The sequence below is a fragment of the Pristiophorus japonicus genome, chromosome 7, assembly GCF_044704955.1.
Source record: "Pristiophorus japonicus isolate sPriJap1 chromosome 7, sPriJap1.hap1, whole genome shotgun sequence".
Lineage (NCBI taxonomy): Eukaryota > Metazoa > Chordata > Chondrichthyes > Pristiophoridae > Pristiophorus > Pristiophorus japonicus.
The window spans coordinates 95,551,555-95,567,453 of NC_091983.1; the positions used below are offsets into that span (position 1 = coordinate 95,551,555).

The 15,899-nt window shown below is 43.8% G+C and overlaps 1 protein-coding gene and 1 pseudogene across 4 annotated transcripts in view; one reads left to right on the forward strand and one right to left on the reverse strand.

Moving 5' to 3' along the window:
* Positions 1-2,107: 2,107 nt before the first annotated feature.
* mpv17 (mitochondrial inner membrane protein MPV17) overlaps positions 2,108-15,899 on the forward strand; it is a 115,531-nt gene continuing 101,739 nt past the window's right edge. The window contains exons 1-2 of one of the 4 annotated variants that reach the window (XM_070885145.1): positions 2,108-2,142; positions 3,696-3,778. In XM_070885145.1, the coding sequence (XP_070741246.1) occupies positions 3,706-3,778 (73 nt within the window). In that variant the 5' untranslated portion in view covers positions 2,108-2,142; positions 3,696-3,705. Of the gene's footprint in view, positions 2,180-2,472; positions 2,515-3,695; positions 3,779-15,899 lie in introns of those variants that run through there. The other 3 variants (XM_070885143.1, XM_070885147.1, XM_070885144.1) reach the window with 3 other exon arrangements.
* Positions 7,393-7,506, reverse strand: LOC139267650 (small nucleolar RNA U3; annotated as a pseudogene).

The window sequence follows — 15,899 nt, forward strand, 5'->3', positions numbered from 1 at the left end:
TGCCAACCACAAGGATGATCCCACCATCTCCAACAGTCCAGTCAGACCAACAGCGCTGCAAGACAGCAGTGGCCCGACCAACTCACCCATGCCAGAAGTGACACTCAGACGATCAACCAGGGAGCGCATAGTTCCGGATCGCCTCAACCTGTAACTAACGCGCATTAAAGACTTTGGGGGGGAATGTTGTCATATATGTATACTCTGTACATACTGTGCTGGTACAACTAGAGGGTGCAACTGTGGGAGGCCCAGGCAGGAGCTGTATAAAAGGCTGGTCACCACATTTCTGCCTCACTCTGGGTTACAATAGACTAAGGTCACAGCAGTTCAAGCACAGCACTAGGCCTCGTGGAGTTATTCTACAAATAAGTAGAGACATATTAAGAAGGAATGAAAAATTGTGTTCAGAGCCCATCTCCTCTCAGATTTAATTCAACAACCAGCATTTAACTTAACAGGTCCTGGTGACCGAGTTCTATTTTTTTCAGAACCAATTCATTTTCTACAGTGCAAGACACGCTGCACAGGTAGAAAAATCCAGGCAAATGTTGACACCAATGTTTCCTCTAACTTTTTTTGTATGTGCGGTCCCATTAACGGGCTTCACGACCCATTCAAAATTTTGTGCATGTGCAAATCTCCCATTGAGAAGTTGGTATGAGGCCTGCGTGGGATCTCCAGACAGCCACATGGCCACGCAGCTTTGCGGAACATTGGTGGACACCAGGTGAGGACTAGTTGCAATGACCTCCATAACCTGTTAGCAGTCGCATTCATAAGAACATAAGAAATAGGAACAGGAGTGGGCCATTTGGCCCCTCGAGCCTGCTCCGCCATTCAATAAGATCATGGCTGATCTGATCATGGACTCAGCTCCACGTTCCTGCCCGCTCCCCATAACCCTTTACTCCCTTCAAGGCTCCCACAGCTGCATAATCACCACCTGGGCAAGGTATTGGGTTACCAACCCTGGTTGGACTTATTCCTGGAGGTTTCATTCCCTGATCCCTCCGCTCCAACTGGCCCACGCAATCAAACAGCCTTGTTGCCCATTTCCAGTATTTTTACAACAAATAAATGAATCAAAGAAAGTGAATATAACAATTTTTTTGTAATGCCCTGTGATTTTTCTCCCTGGTTGCTCGCAGCATTATCCTGGAGATTTATCTTTAATTTCTGGAGCCTCCACGACAATTGTAGAAGGTTGGCAACACTAGTAAGGTTCGGGAGCAAAAATTGGGAGGGGCGGGAATCTATTTCTAAAGGATAATGAGGTCATCGAGGGTACAGCAAAGGTTCACTTGAATGCTGTCTGGTATAAGGTAGTTGAAATATGAGAAAGACTTTCAAAATTGGGGCTGTTTTTGTTACAACAGAGATTAAAGGTAATTTGATAGAGGTGTCTAAAATTATGACGGGGTGTGACAAAATAGATAGAAGCAGAGCGGAGAATATAAACACAAGATTAAATGTAAGATTTAGGACAGAGAGCAGGAGAACCGTTTTTGTTTACACAGGCTAGTGAGGCCCTGGAATGCACTGCCAGTTAATGGTGGAAGCAGAGCCATGTGGAACAGAGTGGACACGTAGCATTAGGACTGGTGCTGGCGTGGAAGATAAACACTTTACGAATAAAAAAAAAAATCCGATTTAAATAGGTGAGGCTTGGCTGTAAATAATTCTGGAGATTTTTTTCATGATTGAGAACAAATCCTGGAAACAACAACGCGCCACTCTGACAGCTGGTGGTCACATGGCGCCAGATGAAGTGACGTGCCCTCTGTACCTCATTGGTTACAGGAGGCTCTCTCAGTGACGTAGGCTCTGTACCTCATTGGTTACAGGAGGCTCTCTCAGTGACGTAGGCTCTGTACCTCATTGGTTACAGGAGGCTCTCTCAGTGACGTAGGCTCTGTACCTCATTGGTTACAGGAGGCTCTCTCAGTGACGTAGGCTCTGTACCTCATTGGTTACAGAAGGCTCTCTCAGTGACGTAGGCTCTGTACCTCATTGGTTACAGAAGGCTCTCTCTGTGACGTAGGCTCTGTACCTCATTGGTTACAGGAGGCGCTCTCAGTGACGCGAGCTCTGTACCTCATTGGTTACAGGAAGCTCTTGGTGACGCGGCGTGGGTTGCAGGTTGGTAGAGTTTTTGCTGCCCGTCTTCTTTCGTCTGGTGAGCAGCGCCGCCCCGTCCTAGCCTGACCCGTCCTGAAACCAACCCCACCAACACTGACCAGTGCCTTCACATTATTATTGTGTGTTTGATTTTAATCTCGGCAACAAATGTTGTGGAGGTCGAGCCGACATCAGTACCCTCACACCACCACCACCACCACCTTGCTCTCCCATAAAGTGGGAACCATCTGTGATTTCTGTCTTACATAGAATGACATAAATATATCATACAGGAACATCTGTTGAGTCATGGTTTCGTGATGTGGAAGTTGTAGTGATATTCCAACATTGATTTAAGAGAATGTAATGTCTTAATCAGAAACAGCCATTGAGGTAGATTAAAGGAATGTTATATTGTAGTTTGTTTCCCTTTTAGGGAAATGTTTTTCGATTGTTTCCAATTACCAGAAACGAATCAAAATTTAAAAAAAATTTGTACAATGGTCATATTTCAAGAAAGTATTACATACAAGACTTTAAAGATAGATAGTTTTGCAGCACTAGCTGTTGAAATTGAGATGTTTGACCTCTGGGAGTTGCTCTCCCTAGTTTGAGGCCCATGGTCACCAGCCGGCGTCTCTTATCAATGTTAATATTGTCGCTGGCGAGGGAATTGTGCCTCAGTCATGGACAACACTCTTAATTTTGAACTGCCAGAAGTGTTTGATAGACTGTTTTAAAGAAGTTTGCCAAACACAACACATGATGTGCCAACATTATTTTGTCATTCATTGTGAAAATACTATTTGACTGCTAATGGGTAAGGCAGCTAGAATAAAAGTGACTCTTCTTCTTCTTCATCTGAACCAACAAAATAAGCACTTTTTTATTCCTTGTTTTAGTGTGGCAAATAGAAGTGGCATACAAGTTGGAAGTACATATTACTCCCAATTTAGATAATCCTATTTATGTATTTTTCAAAACTGCAGTTAGATGAAAAAGGACCACCACCCACTGTCAACTGACCACTGTTAACCCAACCTTCCTCTCCACAGATGCTGAATGTTTCAAGTACTTTGTTTTTATTTCAGATTTCCAGCATCTGCAGTATTTTGCTCTTTGTTTTAATGTAGAGAACTTATACATTGCTAAACTCATCTCTAGTAAACCTGTTTTGCCATGTAGGAAATGGTGCAAACGCTTAGAAACAAAATGTCATAGTTTTTAAAAAATTGAATCATATCTAATTCTTCATGCATAATCTGTGTACCTGTATCAATATTGACCTGACTTATTTACATTAGTATGTTATTTTATTAAGAACTGTACTATTAACAGACACTGGCACACAACCTAGACCTTTTAAAGAGGTTCCTTTACTAAAGACACATTAATTAAAAATATAATTCCCTTAAAAGTGGACTCCTGTTTGAATTTTGTTGGCGAAATTGAGAACGAGTTGAATATAGGCTTGTGTGCAGCTGCTGTTGTGTTGGTGTATATTTTAGAAAGAAATGCCCCTCGGTTATGGTCAATATGATATTGACGAATGTCTTGTGATTTTTTCTGTACAGATTGGAAAGAATGGCATGGGCATGGAGAGCCTATCACAAGTTGATGTCTAAGCACCCCTGGAAAGTCCAAATAGTGACTTCTGGTAAGGAATTTTGGTCAATAATGCTAGAGCAATTTCAGTTTCAGCAGAAATTCCATTGACCCAAGTACCAAAGCTAGTAGAACAGATTGTGTAGAAACCCAGTCAATGACTGTTTAATTTTTTTCACGTAGGTTGGATTTTGAGGATACATAATAGTAATCATTGGAAAACAAAGTATCTGCACAAATGAGAGAATTGTTGATGTTATAGCCTTAAATAGAATAAAACGTTAAAAATATTAGTTGCTATCCTGTGATATTCTGGAATAAAAAGCTTGTGTCAGTAATGGTGAGCATGAAAATACCAGATTGTTGCAACTCCCATCTGGTACACTAATGTCCTGTAGGGAAGGAAAGCTACTGCCCTTATGTGACTATATGTGACTCCAGACACACAGAAATATGGTTGACACTTAACTGCCCTCTGAAATGGCCTAGCAAGTGGCTCAGTTGTATTCAAGAAGGCGGCTCACCATAACCTTCTCAAGGGCAATCAGGGATGGGTAATAATAAATGCTGGCCTTGCCAGCGACACCCACATCCCGTGAATGACTTTAAAAAAAAATACTGCACATGGGGAGTCAAGACTGAGTTCAGAGCTCTGTTCAAGCAGGGTTAGAGGGTAAGTAAAAGGGAAGCAGATGGGAGGAGGGAGAGGGGAGGCAAGATGAGTGGAAGGAAAAAGAAGGGGGAACAAGAGAAAAGGGCGTGGAGTGAGAGGTTGAGGTCGAGGGGAGCAATATCAAGGAAATTACCTCTGTGAGAGGTCATGTACTAAATCTAGCTGTGCCCCAACTCTAAATTCTTCTCCATAGCGGTGGGGAGGAAGGGTGGTGACCTAAAGCTTCACTTCTTCAGTCCAAAATTCTATATATTGGGAGAGTGTGGTGAGCTACACCTTCCTAGCGACAAGGATACAAAAATTTCAGGGGGTGGGGGCGGTGGGACGGCGGAGTATTGAAATGATCTACCAATTCTTGTGCGTGGGGAAAGGCACATTTAGCTTTGCTGGATTGTCCCTCCAGGGGTTCCTCAGTTCAAGGACAGAGCATTTGCTCCTGGAATTACTAGGCTGCTGCAGAGCCATCTGATGGTCAAAGTGTGAAAGTTCGGGCTGAGTCACAAACATTGAATTGCAACGGTTGGCAAAATATATTGGCCCTGAATTTGCGGTTGGAGGCTTCCTCCGGGCCTCCGACCGCAATTTTTTTTACGGAAGTGCCTGGTGGTCCCGGAGGTACGAAAACTCCTGGTCCTGGGCCCAGATGCGCAGCCGGTCGCAGAGGTCCACGTATCCCATCAGCGTATGCCAACCTATCAAAATGGAAGTTTCCCATTGATAGTTATCGTGAGTTCTGTTTGCACGGAGCTGCCATGAAATGGGGATACCCCATAAAACACAAACACATTAACTTAAAAAAAAAAATCACAAATTTAAAATTAATTGAAATTGAATTTAAACAAAAAATATATTTAAAAAAAAAATATGTATTAACTTCTAGAATAAAAATAAACTTGCTTTAATGGACAGGGTTTTTAATATAAAAATTAGTGATAACATTTTATTTTTCTATCTTACGTTGGTAAAAGCAGGCCTGGCGTTAGAATTTGAAGGACATTCACTGGGTAGGAGTTGGGCCAACATTCAAGAAGGCAGCTCACCATCATCACCTTCTCAAGGGCAATTAGGGATGGGCAATAAATGCTGGTGGGGGATGGGGGTGATGGGTCAACAGCCCAAATTTCCGCCCGCGGAGGCCCTTCTCCCGGGGATGCGTGCGATCTGTCATAAGAAATCTTGACCGATCGCAAGTTCCGGGTTTAGGCACAGGTGCAGTGCATGCCTAAACCCGGAACTTGCACGGCCCCTATGGGCGCATGCACACCTCGTATGCGCCCATAGGGGCCACGATTTCAGGCCCATTAGCTACTGCTTTTCTACCTAACATTGCCATGACACATTTACAGTGGAAAGTGCCCATCTACAATGCCACTTACAGGCTTGACTGGTACTGTAGCTACATGTTGACAGTTTTGCAATATTTTTGTATGTTCAAAACTTGACAATAGGATTTTCAATGCATTGTGAAATGGAATATTATGACCCATTCAGCATGTTTAATATCGGATGCAGTGAGTGCTTGATGGTCTTTTCTCATTCTATGCTTGTTTAAGTTAAAATTGCCTGATATGTGAAATAAATGTAAGTGACCGGGATATATTTCATACTTAATCCATGGAAATAGTATCAGTTACCTAATTAATATTTCATCTCTTTAAACTGATTTTCATCGTAGATTCCCAAGTTCTTTTTGGATTGGTTGATCGGCAAAAAACAATTGCCTCCCTGTTTTTTTTATAAAAGGAAACCTCCTTGGGTTCCAATTCTCCATCCTGAAAAGAACCAAGAATTGTCTTGAGTTGAATTGAATATTGTTCTTTGCACAATAGCGTCAACATTTGAGGGGTTTTTTTGGGATAAGAAAATGACAATTAAAAATATGCTTGTTACATTTTGTTCCCACGAATCTGTTGCACTACCTTGTTCTAACTTCTTTATCTTGTGCCTGTGGCAGTGTTAGTGCTGGTGGTTCACCTGTGTTTTGTGCCATTGCTGCAAAACAAATTTCAAATCCCTTTAAATAATTGTGAATATTTCCATTGTACCTTGTCTTATGCTGTAAAAGTAATTTCATAGTAATTTTATGGTGGTCTCTCGCTACCATATGTAGGAAACAACTCAGCAACACATTATGTGTCAAGAGAACAAGGGTGCTTTTGAAGTGAGCAGCTCAAAGGGACAGAGGGTTGCGAGGTAGGGTGTTTACACTGCATATTTTAGTGCAGTTGAGGTGGATGCGCATGGAGTCTGCATATAGGGGCACCTGGTTAGCAAAAGGCAAGCAAGGCTCCTGAGATGAGCATTTTCACAGCCATCAGAAATATTGAGATGCACATGGTACTGAGAGTGAAGTTATCTGCTCTGTGTTTGTCAAGCCAGCCAGCCTTACTGACGGTAACAACATTTTGCCCTAAAACTAAAATCATGCCTATTGCCATCAACCTCATCAGAAATTATTTGAGAATGATGACAGTCTAATGACAAAATTAAGGACAGGCCCATCAGAAATGGTGAGTGTTCTTTAATTTTCAATGAATTTTAGGTGACCAACAATGGTAGTTTTATTTCCTTTTTTTTTAAGCTTTGTTGCGGAGAAGCCCGCATTTGCGTTGTCAGATTTTGATATGTTAGCATGTCAGTCATTAAAACAGCACAATCTTCTGTGGTAAGAAGTGGCAGCTATGAAATCAAACTCGGCTGCTTACTGCACAAAGTTTGATCGCAATGTAAAAATAAATTACATCCCTTATTTACTTCCCATTTCATGTTCAGCCTGTCTCCTGCCTGCTGCTGCTTCTCATGCAACAGGATACACGAGAATTGATTCACGTTCTGTAAAAAAAAATGGAATTTATAACTGAGACACTTGGGCCATTGGAAGCCGCTGGAGTTCTCTCCTTCTGCAGATAAGTTATGAATATTGACATTTATCACATTCTCGCTGTTAAAATCTTGATTAAATTTAGACACAAGCAGAATTATCAATTTTTAGAACTTTCTCTGACCTTCAAAGTGGATGGCGGAAGTTAGCAAAAGATTTCCAAACATTTTATAAACTAATTTCTCTAGAAACCAACTATAGAAATGACCCCTAAAAGTATAGCCTCAAACTTAATTTCAGAGCTATGATTAATTGATAGTGTAGAGGAGTGTTGTCCAACAGAAATTGCTGACCGTTTTAACCACATGCATTTGAAAATGCCTTGCGTACGCTTGCACAATACAGGTAAATATACTTCATGTGCGTATTTAATTAACAAACATCTGCACCAAGCAAATTGGCCAGGGGAGGCTTGAGGAAAAGTTCATAAGAGTGTATCCGGGATAGTTTCCTTGAACAGTACGTTGTGGAATCAATCAGGGAGCATGCTATGGTACTGTGTAATGAGACAGGATTAATAAATGATCTCGCAGTAAAGGATCTTCTAGGAATGAGTGACCATAACATGGTTGAATTTTAGATTCAGTTGGAGGGTGAGAAAGTTAGATCTCAAACCAGGGTCCCAAGCTTAAATAAAGGAGACTACAAAGGTATGAAGGCAGAGTTGGCTAAAGTGGACTGGGAAAATAGATTAAAGTGTGGGACGGTTGATGAGCAGTGGCAGACATTTGAGAAGGTATTGTATAACATTCAACAAAAATATATTCCAATGAGAAGGAAAGACTGTAAGAGAAGGAATAACCATCCATGGTTAACTAAGGAAATAAGGATGGTATCAAATTGAAATCCAGGGTATACAATGTGGCCAAGACTAGTGGGAGAGCAGAGGATTGGGAAACTTTTTAAAGCCAGCAAAGAAAGACTAAAAAAGAGAGGGAAGATAGATTATGAAAGTAAACTAGCATGAAATATAACAACAGTATGAGTTTCTACAGGTACATAGAAAATAGGTGCAGGAGCAGACCATTCGAGCCTGCACCACCATTCAGTATGATCATGGCTGATCATGCAACTTCAGTACCCCACACCTGCCTTCTCTCCATACCTGCTGATCCCTTTAGCCGTAAAGGCCACATCTAACTCCCTTTTGAATATATCCAACTAACTGGACTCAACAACTTTCTGTAGTAGAGAATTCCATAGGTTCACAATTCTCTGGGTGAAAATGTTTCTCCTCATCTCGGTCCGATATGGCTTACCACTTATACTTAGACTGTGACCCCTGGTTCTGGACTTCCCCAACATCGGGAACATTCTTCCTGCATCTAACCTGTCTAATCCTGTCAGAATTTTATAAGCTTCTGTGAGATCCCCTCTCGTTCTTCTAAATTCCAGTGAATATAAGCCTAGTCGATCCAGTCTTTCTTATGTCAGTCCTGCCATCTCGGGAATCAGTCTGGTGAACCTTCGCTGCACTCCCTCAATAGCAAGAATGTCCTTCCTCAGATTAGGAGACCAAAACTGCACACAGTACTCAAGGTGTGGTCTCACCAAGGCCCTGTACAACTGCAGCAAGACCTCCCTGCTCCTATACTCAAATCCTCTTGCTATGAAGGCCAACATGCCATTTGCTTTCTTTACTGCCTGCTGTACCTGCATGCCTACGTTCAATGACTGATGTACCATGACACCCAGGTCTCGTTGCAGCTCCCCTTTTACTAATCTGTTACCATTCAGATAATCTGCCTTCCTGTTTTTGCCACCAAAGTGGATAACCTCACACTTATCCACATTATACTGCATCTGCCATGCATTTGGCCACTCACCTAACATGTCCAAGTCACCCTGCAGCCTCTTAGCATCCTCCTCACAGCTCACACTGCCACCCAGCTTAGTGTCATCTGCAAACTTGGAGATATTGCATTCAATTCCTTCGTCTAAATCATTAATATATATTGTAAATAGCTGGGATCCCAGCACTGAACCTTGCGGTACCCCACTAGTCACTGCCTGCCATTCTGAAAAGGACCTGTTTATTCCCACTCTTTGCTTCCTGTCTGCCAACCAGTTCTCTATCCACGTCAATACATTACCCCCAGTCCCATGTGCCTTAATTTTTCACACTAATCTCTTGTGTGAGACCTTGTCAAAAACCTTTTGAAAGTAAATGTTGGTCGTTAGAGGATGAGACTGGGGAATTAATAATGGGAAACGGAAATGGCAGAGATTTTGAACAAATATTTTATATCGGTCTTCACGGTAGAAGATACTAAAATCATCCCAATAGTGGATAATCAAGGGGCTACCATCACTATCACTAAAGAAGTAGTACTCGGTAAAATAATGGGACTAAAGGCGGACAAGTCCCCTGGACCTAATGACTTGCATCCTAGGGTCCTAAAAGAAATGGCTGCAGAGATAGTGGATGCATTGGTTGTAATCTACCAAAATGCCCTGAATTCTGGGGAGGACCCAGCGGATTGAAAAACTGCAAATGTAACGCCCCTATTTAAAAAAAGGAGGCAGACTGAAAGCAGGAAACTATAGACCGATTAGCCTAACATCTGTCATTGGGAAAATGCTGGAGTCCATTATTAAGGAAGCCGTAGCAGTTGGAAAAGCATAATTCAATCAAGCAGAGTCAGCATGGTTTTATGAAAGGGAAATAGTGTTTGACAAATTTGCTGATTCTTTGAGGATGTAACGAGCAGGGTGGTTAAGGGGAACCAGTGGATGTGGTGTATTTGGAATTCTAGAATGCATTCAATAAGATGCCACGGAAAAGGTTACTGCACAAGATAAAAGTTCACGGTGTTGGGGGTAATATATTAGCATGGATAGAAGATTGACTAACAGAAAACAGAGAGTCGGGATCAACGGGTAATTTTCCAGTTAACAAACAGTAACTAGCGGGGTGCCGCAGGGATCGGTGCTGGAGCCTCAACTATTTATAATCTATATTAATGACTTTGGATGAAGGGACCGAATGTAATGTAATGTAGCCAAATTTGCTGATGATACAGAGATGGGTGGGAAAGCAAATTGTGAGGAGGACACAACAAATCTGCAAAGGGATATAGACAGGCTAAGTGAGTGGGCAAACATTTGGCAGATGGAGTATAACGTGGGAAAATGTGAGGTTATCCACTTTGGCAGGAACAAATAGAAAAGCAAATTATAATTTAAATGGAGAAAAATTGCAAAGTGCGGGAGTACAGAGGGACCTGGGGGTCCTTGTGCATGAAACACAAAAACTGAGTATGCAGGTAGAGCAAGTAATCAGGAAGGCAAATGGAATGTTGGCCTTTATTGCAAGGGGGATAGAGTATAAACGCAGAGAAGTCCTGCTACAACTGTACAGGGTATTGGTGAGGCCACACCTGGAATACTGCGTACAGTTTTGGTCTCCGTATTTAAGGAAGGATATACTTGCATTGGAGGCTGTTCAGAGAAGGTTCACTAGGTTGATTCTGGAGATGAGGAGGTTGACTTATGAAGATAGGTTGAATAGATTGGGCCTATACTCATTGGAGTTCAGAAGAATGAGAGGTGATCTTATCGAAATATAAGATAATGAGGGGGCTTGATAAGGTGGATGCAGAGAGGATATTTCCACTCATAGGGGAAACTAAAACTTGGGGGACATAGTCTCAGAATAAGGGTTCACCCATTTAAAACTGGGATGAGGAGGAATTTCTTCTCTCGAGGGCTGTAAATCTATGGAATTCTCTGCCACAGAGAGCTGTGGAGGCTGGGTCACTGAATATATTTAAGGCGGAGATATACAGATTTTTGAGCGATAAGGGACCAAAGGGTTATGGGGAGCGGGCAGGGAAGTGGAGCCGAGTCCATGATCAGATCAGCCATGATAATAAATGGTGGAGCAGGTTCGAGGGGTCAAATGGCCTACTCCTGCTCCTATTTCTTATGCTGTTATGTAACCAGGGGGAGTAAAGTACTCGGCGATCAAAAAATATTCTCACACTCTGCTTTCATCTTGCTATTTTACCAACAAACGCATTAAAAGGTTAAAGTATACATGCATATGCGGTGCGAATATGAATATTGAGCTTACCTGCTAAACTGTGGTTTCATTTACTCATTTTTTATTTACTAATCAGAAATGCAATTAGCCACATCTCAATTCCTAATTAGCCACATGTGGCTAATGTATTGGACTAGAATGGAAAAAACAGTTTTTTTTAAAGTGGACGAGAGTGGAGAAGAATAGAAAGAATGAGAGAGTGAGCAGAAATAAATGTCTAGTTTATATGCTTTACTTTTTGTTGTTTAGTATAAAATTACAGAAGTCAACTTTTGACATTTGAATAGTTTTGTTACTGCAATAGTGTTTGTTTCAGCTTTACGATGCGAATTTAAAACTTGAGGAACCAGCAGGCCTATTAAGATGGTTATTTCTGTGGAGCTGCTGGTAGTGTTAAACGTTGAAAGAGCAGTGTACTTCCTTATTTCTCACTTTCTGTTTATCTTTGTCTGCCCTTCTTCCTTTCTCTCCTTTGCACAGCATAACAAATCTCCAAGGGGATAAAAAGAAATGGAAAAGGCTCAGACTTTATTTGGGTGCTGCCAATTGCAGAGAGCTTATCAGAGAGCGATTCGTCACTATCCTGTTGTGCTTACTATTTTAAATAGAACTAAAATTAAAACAAGTGAGTAGGGGTAAACATTGCACTCCTTACAAAAGCATGGTGGGAATCACCCAATACCGTACACCACAATAAGGTTAAAAAATGTGTGGACAATACTGCAGATTTGATGCATGCACAAATGCACACTTGTCGCAGCGGATCAGAGTGTAAATTTATTACTAATATCATTTGTAAATTTGTCACTGAAGCAGAGATAATGTGTGGCATCACCAACAGTCTGTTCTGGTGCTTTGCAAGCTGCTGCAGTGACCGTCTCAACAGGATTAGTCAACATGTCAACTTAGTAGAAGTAGTAAAAACAGCTGGCCCTAGTCAATCCAGATTGCAGTATCATCTGTTGTTCGAAGTTCTCTCTCTCACTATTTCTGCAGTCACTCTTGGCTCAGTGGTAGCATTCTTGCCTCTGAGTCAGAAGTTTGTGGATTCACGGCACGATCCGGAGACTTGAAAACAATTTAGGTGACGGTTCAGTGCAATACAGTGCAGTGCCATCTTTAAGATGTGTTAAACTGAGGTCCCGTCTGCTCTCTCACGTGAACATAAAAAATCCCATGGCACTGTTTAAAGAGGAGCAGGGAATTCCCTGTGTCCTGGCCAACATTTATCTCTCAACCACCACCAAAAACATTAGCTGGTTATTTATCTCATTGCTGTGCACAAATTGGTTGATTTTCCGACATTACAACAATGACTACACTTCAAAAATACTTTATTGCTGTGAAACATTTTGGGACATCCCAAGTGTCATGTATCCTACATGGTTACTGCTTGTACTATTACAAGGTGTGCCACCAGAGGCCACTGCAGTGGGGGACTTGTAGGTTACCTGTACTGGTGTGTCAGGCCTAGTATAAAAGGCAGGCCACCATGTGTGATCCTCACTCTGGAGTTACATTAAATGGACTAAGGTCACTACAGTTCAAGCACAACACATTCTCTCGTGGAGTCATTATTAAAGCATCTGAAGACATAACAATTGGCGACGAGATTATGGACCTTCACGTGAAAATGGCTAACTTTGGTACGTTGCAGCAGTTCACCGATGGTGATGATTGGGAAGCCTTTGTGGAGAGGCTCGACCATTTCTTCACAGCAAACGACCTGGCAGGCAACAATCCGCCCACACTGGCTGATAAGTGCAGAGCTATCCTGCTAACCAGTTGTGGGCCCACAGTCTATGGCTTCGTCAGGGACTTGCTGGCACCAGCGAAGACAACGACCAAGACGTACAAGGAGCTTGTAACGCTGATCCAAGAACAACTCAAGCCCAAAGAGAGCATCCTCACAGCCAGACACCGGTTTTATACATACCGAAGGCCAGGAGATGGCAAAATATGCTGCAAACCTCAGGAGACTGTTGGCACCGTGTGATTTCGGCGACCACCTCACGAAGCGCTGCGGGATATCTTTGCCATCGGAATCGGCCATGAGGGCCTTTTTCATAAGCTACTATCTGTGGATGCCACAGTTACACTGCAGAAGGCCATCTCCGTGTGCCAAGCATTCATGACTTCGACCTGCGGCTCTAGGCGGATGACTCATCCTCAGGACTCAAACCCGGCAAGTACTGTGCACAGAATGGTGCCTTTTAGAGGCTGGACTTTAGAACGTGAATCTTCTCAGGGGAGAGAGAACAGGCCCCCGAGTCCCTTAACTCCGAGTCCACTGAGGGGGCTAATCGAGTAGCACCATGCTGGCGTTGGGGAGGGAATCACAGGGCTCACCAGTGCCATTTTAAAGACTATGTATGTAAAGGCTGCAGCACAAAAGGCCACCTCCAGCGAATGTGTAAAAGAAATATGACTCACTGTGTTGATGAAGAGTCTGCAGATGGCCATGAATCCAGCGTGGATTATGAAGCGATAGAGAAGCAGTTCAGCCCCACGATGAGGTATATAGCATGTTTACCAGCACCACCGAGTGTTCCCCGTTGAGGATGGAAGTTGAGATAACTGGCGTTACAGTCTTCATGGAAGTGGGCACGGGGGCGAGCCAGTCAGTAATGCGTCAAGAAGCCTTTGAGAGGCTATGGGACAATCGGGCTGAACGACCCAAGTTGGTCCCGGTTCAGGCAAAGCTGCGCACGCACACCATTGAACTTATCCCAGTCGTTGGTAGTCCGGATGTAAAGGTACTCCATGACGGCACAAGTTATCCCTGTGGATTGCTCCAGGTGATGGACCAAAGCTACTCGGAAGAAGGTGGATGGAGAAGATCCATTGAAGCTGGAAGATTTCATCCCTCCAGCAACTGACGTCCTCCGTGCTCAGAGGCAAAGCAAACCCCCACCTAAGGTTGGATCCGACACCAGAGAGGAGACCAGCGCAGCACCCAAGGCACAGACCGCTCAGCACGACTGCGTGGAGATGATCCAGCCGAGACGCACCTTCCAGGCTCCAGTGGCAGGACTCCGGAGGAAGAAAATCGGACCCAGAGGCGACTTCCCAGCTTCGGAGGCAGACCCCAGGGAGAAGAGGATCACAGCAGTCGACATCGCGGATGGAGGAAAGATGGCGCCCAAACCACGAGGTGAGACGCTGAAGAAAAAGATGGCGGCGGCCGGACCACAAGGTGCAGCACTGATGGAGTAACACGTGGTACCAAACGAAGAAGAGGATTGGGGTAAAGATAGCAAGGCTCTCTTAAAGGAGGTCTGCAACTCACCGCACTTAAAGGGACAGTTCCACACTCTCAATCAATGTAACAGCAACTGTGAATTAGATGTAAAATGTGCAATTGATGATCAGACTTGTGTACATGCAATAAGCAAGGTAAAGTCATGCGATTGCGATCGGAGCTACAGGTTATGTACAATAAGTAATGAAACATTGTGCGATGTAGGATTTCAACTGCATACAGTCAATGCAGCGGCAAACACCCATCGGGAGCACACAGGTCCAGCGAGCTACCCAACGCTGTAGCCTGCGTCCCTGGGATCAGAGTGATGCACCACGGAGCGTGGCCACAAGCAGCTAATATGTACAAACTGCAGAACAAGCGATCTCAGGAGGGCAACGGCACCGGTATCGATACCCTGCCCCCGATCGGCTCCACCTCTCAGGCACTCAATGGCACCAACCGCCACGTACTTGAAAGAGCAAACTGCGCTAAGGCGCAGCCCCCAGACCTTACTGCCACCAAAGCTACACCCGGGAACGCAGGGTCACCCGCAAAGGGTCCCCCAAATGGGACTGGGACCAGCCAGGATCCCAAACTAAATAACGCCCAGGCAAGCGAGTCAGCAGTTCCCTGCGCACTGCTAGATGACTGCTCCTCAGGGAGCAGCAGTGACCCTGGGCGCAAGGAGAAGACCGGGAGGTCACAGGCATCTGTGTGAACCTGTCTGACGCTAGAAGCAACGGCAAAAGCCCCGAGAATAGGCAACTTGAGTCACCCGGGTTCCCACTGCCAGCACTGGGCACCGCGCTGCCACCAGACTCCCTGGACACCATCCAGCAGTTCTGGCACTAGTTTGTCCTCATGCACCGGTGCTGACCCCAGCACTGATTCCAAGTATGCACCTCACTATTCAAATGTACTTACCTGACCACGGTACCACCAATACAATACTGTAAATGCACATTTTTTTTAGACTTGAATGTATATGAATGTAATGAGCCAACGGCACAATCTGTATGTGGGGTGGAGGGGAGAGAGAATGGAGTGGTCATGGACGCACAAACAGAAATCACCAGCAACTCTACTGCCAACGAAACACCACCTACTCACCCAAGATGGAAACGACCCTCCAAGGGTCAACCAGATAGAGCTACGCCCAGAGCACAGTCAATGCAAAGGCGATTTGCACTAAGGACTTGGGGGAAGAGTGATGTCATGTATCCTACACGGTTACTGCTTGTACTATTACAAGGTGTGCCACCAGAGGGCACTGCAGTGGGAGACTTGTAGGTTACCTGTACAGGTGAGCCAGGCCTAGTATAAAAGGCAG